At 39.5% G+C, this 5,673-nt stretch overlaps 2 protein-coding genes across 2 annotated transcripts; both read left to right on the forward strand.

Annotated features, from left to right (window-relative positions):
• Nucleotides 1-2,115: 2,115 nt before the first annotated feature.
• LOC116010835 (protein FAR1-RELATED SEQUENCE 5-like) lies at nucleotides 2,116-3,962 on the forward strand. Its single transcript, XM_031250334.1, has 4 exons — nucleotides 2,116-2,119; nucleotides 2,207-2,772; nucleotides 2,927-3,027; nucleotides 3,446-3,962. Exons 1-4 carry the CDS (start codon nucleotides 2,116-2,118, stop codon nucleotides 3,960-3,962), a joined length of 1,188 nt encoding a protein of 395 aa, XP_031106194.1.
• Nucleotides 3,963-3,980: 18 nt separating this feature from the next.
• Nucleotides 3,981-4,844, forward strand: LOC116010836 (protein FAR1-RELATED SEQUENCE 1-like). Its single transcript, XM_031250336.1, has one exon. The coding sequence runs from the start codon at nucleotides 3,981-3,983 to the stop codon at nucleotides 4,842-4,844; it is 864 nt and encodes a 287-aa protein (XP_031106196.1).
• Nucleotides 4,845-5,673: the final 829 nt, after the last annotated feature.

Consider the following 5,673-nt stretch of genomic DNA (forward strand, 5'->3'; position numbering starts at 1 on the left):
ATTATAAACTTAAAAATTGCAATAATTATAAAATTGATCCATAATTATAAAACACATAACCATCGATGAACAATGGAGGACAAATGTGATCACTTCTCACTTTTTATGTAGGAGCTTGTTCTTACTTGAACTCTCCCATATATATGTATATATATATATATATATATATAAAATGAGACAATATCTTCGTGCACACAGTATACTACAAGAATGCACACAGACTAGAGTATGTGCAATTTGACCAACATGAGTACACACAATCTAGTGTGTGTGTATTCTTGTAATAGACTGTGTGCATTCATGTTGTGTCACACAATCTCACGGGAAGATGTTGTCTCACTGGAACATTAGCACGCATTCACCCCCCCCCCCACACACACACACTCACACACACACACACATATATATATATATATATGTATGTATGTATAGGCGCTGGATCCAATGAGATCACCTAATAAGATGAGATCATGAGATCCCATCTTAGCCATCAATAAATTAAAAATGGATGGTTATGATTAATATTACAATAATATTTAAAATAGGCCAGAATAAAAATAAAAGGATATAGTTGTAACTTTCATCATAATTTGTAATAAAGGAAATTAATTTAACATAGTAGTTGGCATATATTAAGGACTCCTAATGATGGTAACCCAGTAAAAATTATTGTGTGATCTTTTTGTCTGAATATAACACAGAAGTCGAAGGAAAAGGTATTCAATTTCTCATAGGGAAGCAGGAAACACGATGACAAGCATCAATACGAGTATGTATCTAAAATCATGGTGGCGAAATTTTTTTTCGTTGGGTAGTGGTGTGTGCGTTGTAGGATCATGGTGTGTGTGTGGGTATTGTTAGGTGGTCATTGGGCCGGCACTGTGTAGTAGTGTGTGCGGCGTTGGGTATTGGTGTGTGCGTCGTATTGTATTGATGGCTAGTGCTGTGTGCGTCGTTGGGTATTGATAGTTGGCGGCGGCAGTGGAATATGTAACATAGGTTGAGATGGTGTGTGCGCGGTAGGTAGATGAGTGTGTTCATACTACTGTGTAGTTTATGGTTGTTTTTTAGGATATTTGATGTGAAGTACATTACGCCATTTTTTCTATCTCCATATGGATATTTACATGTTTTATTTTGGTGTTTGGTTGGTAAGGGTTTAGGATTATTTTTTTGGTGTGCGCATAGGACCGATAGTTTTTGCTTGGTTTTGAGATTATTTAATGCGAATTACATTATCCCAATTTTCATATTCGTTATGGATTTTTCCATGATTGATTTTGGTATTAGTTTGGTAAGGATTTGCGTTAATGTTTTAGCGGGTGGAGGGACGCCAATTTACAACGTTGTCTTATATTATTCATGTTGTCCTAGTGTGTGCGTGTGTGAGTGGTAGCGTGTGCTTAATATCAGCTTTTGTACTCCTAAATTCATTTTATGTTTGGGGAGGGCTAATAGTGTATGTTTACACCGAATTACCGTGCGTGCATTACTGTGTAATTGTAATAAATTATTGAGTTTAGGAGTACGCACTAATGTGTATGGATTTGGGAGTTTGTGCGTTTGCGATGTGGTTTGATGAGTTGGTGTGTGCGCTGTAGATTGATGGTGTGTGCACACGACTGGCTGGTTTGTGCTTGTCCTCGATTTTAATTGTACACTAATTTCATTATGCCATTTTTCGGTCTCGATATGGTTATTTCCATGATTGATTTTGTGATTAGTTTGGTTATGGTTTGCGTTAGTGTTTTAGTGTCTGTAGAGAACCTAATGAACAACATTGTAGTCATAAATTCAAGTGGACGTGGTGTGTGCGTGTTTTAGTTATAGCGTGTGCATAACTCTGGAGTATGGGTATCTGAAGAGATTGATGGTGTGTGCACACGACTAGATGGTTTGTGCTTGTCTTCGATTTTAATTGTACACTAATTTCATTATGCCATTTTTCGGTCTCGATATGGTTATTTCCATGATTCATTTTGTGATTTGTTTGGTTATGGTTTACTTTAGTGTTTTAGTGTCTGTAGAGAACCTAATGTACAGCATTGTAGTCATAAATTCAAGTGGATGTGGTGTGTGTGTGTTTTAGCTATAGCGTGTGCATAACTCTGGAGTATGGGTATGTGAAGAGATATTCTTTTTAAACACTTGTATTTGTAGTTTGATCTATTTCACTGAAAATTAAATTTTTTCCCAGCATATGTAGGACCCAATGATCACACCGTGGAGATGCAAACATGTGATAAAGAGGAAACTGTAGACGTTCCCAAGTACTGGATGACAACATCTGACCCCTCTCTTAAGCCAGTTGTAGGACAGAGATTTGAAAGTTTAGAAAGTGGAATTAAATTTTATATAAAGTACGCTTCAGCAGCTGGTTTTGATGTGCGCCGCAGTACAGAAATAAAGAACAAATATGGTGTTTCCATGAAAAAGTATTTGGTTTGTTCCCGAGAAGGATACAAGGAGGCTAAAGATACAGATCTAATGGAAAGTGGAGCACCAACACACCCCAAACATCGACGTACTTCTAACAGAGTGGGATGCATTGCTAAGATAATTTTTAGACTAAATGGGGAGGCGTACGAAGTGGTGTCATTCGAAGAAAGGCACACACACGATTTATGCGGGGACAGTTACAAACCGTTCATGAAAATGAATCGGAAATTAGATATTGGGCATCAGCACTTCATAGCAAATTGTGCTAAAGCTAACATTGGGCCAAGTAAGACTTTCAACCTGTATGCAGAAATGGTGGGAGGAACCAACAAAGTGGGTGCTACGCAACAAGATTTCAAAAACTACAAGAGAGAAAGTTTGGCATATATGAAGGGGGGGGGGGGATGCGCAAATGGTTCTGTCCAACTACATTGAAAAGAAGTCAGACTTTGATGATTTCTACTTTGAATATGAGGTGAATGAGAAGGATCAGTTGAGTCGTGTGTTTTGGGCTGATGGTGTTGCAAGAAAACAGTTTAGCGTATTCGGAGAAGCTATGGCGTTTGACGCGACATACCAAACGAACAAGTAAGTCCCTAAAGTGCATTGACCAAAATCCAATATGATATGAAGTGATTTAGTACATTCTATGAAACATGTGTGGTTGTTGATGTATGTGCGTGTAAATGTAAATCAACGTGTGCGCTGTGTTTATTGTATGCCACAATCATTATATGTACGTGTGTGTAGATTTGGTTGTCCAAGGAGTTATGGGTGTGTTTGTGGTTGTGTGAATGTTAGTGTACTCTGGTGTGCATGTTAGAGTTCCGGTATGTGCATTATACTGGGCATTGGTGTGTGAACGGTAGAGTTCCGGTCTGTGCATTATGCTGGACAACCTTTTTAGGAAATATGTTAATCTGTGTGCACGTTTACTAGTGTGTGCTTCACTTTGGTGCACTCATGCATAGTTTTCTAAAAAAGTATGGTGTTTTCTTATGTGAAGGTACAAGCTAGTGTTCATTCCATTTACCGGCGTAGACCACCATAAGAGATGTGTTACATTTGCGGCGGGTTTGATTGCTAGGGAAGATGAGGACTCACACCGTTGGCTTTTAATCAACTTCAAAAAAGCAATGGGCAAAACACCACCAATAACAATCACCGATCAAGACCCATCCATGAAAGTTGTCATTGCTATGGAGTTCCCCGAGACCCGTCATCGTTTCTGCATGTGGCATATAATGTCTAAAGTTGGGGACAAAGTAGGATCCGAAATGGCAAAGGATACTGAGTTTCGTCGCGCGCTAAACAGTGTTGTGTGGAATGAAAATTGTATGCCTGAAGAGTTTGAGAATGGTTGGAATGGTGTTGTGCATAAATATGGGCTACAGGAGAATGGATGGTTGAAGCTTATGTATGAACAACGTGAATCATGGATACCTGCATATTTCCAAGATATGTTTATGGGAGGGTTGTTACGAACAACTTCTCGTTCTGAATCCGAGAACAGTGTTTTCTGAAGTAATACTAGTAAACATATGTGTCTTGTGGAATTTTTCTATCAGTTTGAGCGCACAATCAATAGGCAACGAAGTAAACAAGCTGAACTAGATGCTGCTTGCAATGGCCACCTTCCTGCACTAAAGACACCGTTGATTGTAGAGCGAGAAACATCGTCAATATACACATTGGCAATTTTTTACCAATTGCAGGGAGAAATAATAGGTGCATGTTTCACCTGCCGAGTGCGATCATTTGCAGATAGTGAACCTACCCGGACATACGTGATTGAAGACGATAAAGGGAAGTCATACACAGTGGTAGTTGAAAATGGGAGCAACAACATCAGTTGCACATGCCGAATGTATAGAAGGATCGGGCTGCTTTGTAGGCATGCTTTTGTAGTACTGAAAGATGAGCGGTTTGATCATATTCCACCACAGCACATAACTCCACATTGGACACGGGATGTTGTTCCAAAAACAAGACGTGATCCGTATGCGGGCACGCAAGCGGAAGATTTACGAAATGCAGCTAAGAGTATGGAGGAAACCCAGGTAATAAATACTTTCTACAAGTGTTTGGGAATAGCTAACGGGAGGGTTGAAAAATTGCAGCAAATTGCCCATACACTAGAAGGGGTTGAAACCTCAATATCCGGGGACAAAGATAGTGGGGAGGCGAATCTTGGAAAACGCGCAACAATGGAAACATACAGTGGGATCCTGGCCCCGGAAACAATCGTAGTGCACCCACCACAAGTATCGAAGAACAAAGGTTCTGGCAAGCGAATAAAATCGATGAAGGAGATTGCGATCAAGGGAATGAGAAAGAAAGGGCGTACATGTGCGACATGTGGACTGGCAAACGGACACAATAGCCGAACTTGCCTGAAAAGGTAGAAACGGAATTAGGGATTTGCTCGTTCACAGGCCAAGAGCGTATAATTGTTTTGGTGATTTGGTAGTGAACTTCGTGTTTTTGAATTTAAGATTTTTCTTTATACTGTTTTCATCGTAGCTGAATCGTTATGGTTTTTGTTAAACGTTTGTGCGTGACTGGAAACGTTTATATATTTTGCTTTAACATCAATCGGTGTATGCATATAAACGAAAGTGTGTGATACAGCCTGCAGGTGTGTGCATTCAACTGATGTTTTAAGGTGTGTGTTTATTACTAGTGTGGGCTCAAACTCACACGGGCGCACACACTTATACCCTAACCAGCACAGACCCAAATGAGCATACCGGTGTGTGCTTTGCATTGGTCTGTTTATTCAACAAGTGTGCGTGCTCCATTGTGTGCGGTCCAGTGGTTTGCAGGTGTGTGCATTTCGCCTATGTGTGCGCTCCATTGTAATGGTGTGTGCATTGCACCGCTTTGTGTATTCTACTGGTGTAACGACACTTAATATGTTGTGATTTGTTTATAAAAATTTTTACAAAAAGAAACAAGTGGCCTTTAATGTTATTGATGGATTAAATTAATCTTGGAAGGCCATCACAAATAACGGAGAAAGAGACTTTAGTAATTTAGAAAGAGTATGCACAATGGACTCAAACTCACACGGGCGCACACTTATACCCTAAACAGCACAGACATAACTACACAAACCCACCATGCTTATACAACATGGTAAACAGAATTCTAAACCCAAACCCAACCATAACGTAATAATACAATGTCATTCGATTTAACTTAAAAAGCAACTAAGAATTGGTATAACTAAAA

The sequence above is a fragment of the Ipomoea triloba genome, chromosome 2 (assembly GCF_003576645.1).
Source record: "Ipomoea triloba cultivar NCNSP0323 chromosome 2, ASM357664v1".
In the NCBI taxonomy this organism is placed as follows: domain Eukaryota; kingdom Viridiplantae; phylum Streptophyta; class Magnoliopsida; order Solanales; family Convolvulaceae; genus Ipomoea; species Ipomoea triloba.

What these genes read in the sequence shown, in the direction of transcription:
- LOC116010836 (XM_031250336.1), top strand. Translation starts at nt 3,981, where the DNA reads ATGTGTCTTGTGGAATTTTTCTATCAGTTTGAGCGCACAATCAATAGG.
- LOC116010835 (XM_031250334.1), top strand. An exon ending in TGGTGGGAGGAACCAACAAA is followed by an intron (nt 2,773 to 2,926) that starts GTGGGTGCTACG and finishes GTGAATGAGAAG; the next exon opens with GATCAGTTGAGTCGTGTGTT. An exon ending in GCGACATACCAAACGAACAA is followed by an intron (nt 3,028 to 3,445) that starts GTAAGTCCCTAA and finishes TCTTATGTGAAG; the next exon opens with GTACAAGCTAGTGTTCATTC.